The sequence below is a fragment of the Asparagus officinalis genome, chromosome 8 (genome assembly GCF_001876935.1).
Source record: "Asparagus officinalis chromosome 8, Aspof.V1, whole genome shotgun sequence".
NCBI classification, from domain to species: domain Eukaryota; kingdom Viridiplantae; phylum Streptophyta; class Magnoliopsida; order Asparagales; family Asparagaceae; genus Asparagus; species Asparagus officinalis.
In genome coordinates, this window is record NC_033801.1 from 130,059,952 (window position 1) to 130,060,362 (window position 411).

The window sequence follows — 411 nt, forward strand, 5'->3', positions numbered from 1 at the left end:
TCAGAGAAATTCTCTAAGCCTCATCGAATCGTGAATATTGGACCTCTCGGGCCCTAACCGGAGCTCAAGGTCCAATTCCTCCACCACCGGCACAGGACCACTCGAAGCCCGATCGTCGACACTTTGACTGCTCGGCCTCTCAACGAACAAAGCCAGCTCTTTGATACACATCGGAACATAGTCCATGAGGGCGAGTGGGGCCTTGTTAATGGGCTTATTGGGCCTGGCCCGATCTTTGCGGTGTATGTTCATGTGGCCGCCGAGGGCCTGAGCGTTGGAGAATCCTCTCTTGCAGAAGATACAATCATAGGATTTCGTTACAGCGGCTTTGAGAGGAGAAGTACTGTTTTGGTTTTCTTGATTGCTAGCCTGATCTGCAGTCTCTTTAGAGCTTGATCGATCAGCGTTCAT

General features: G+C 51.1%; 1 protein-coding gene across 1 annotated transcript; it reads right to left on the minus strand.

The window, feature by feature from the left end:
• LOC109821955 (zinc finger protein 5-like) lies at positions 1–411 on the minus strand. The gene has a single exon (XM_020388110.1). It carries the CDS (start codon positions 409–411, stop codon positions 1–3), a length of 411 nt encoding a protein of 136 aa, XP_020243699.1.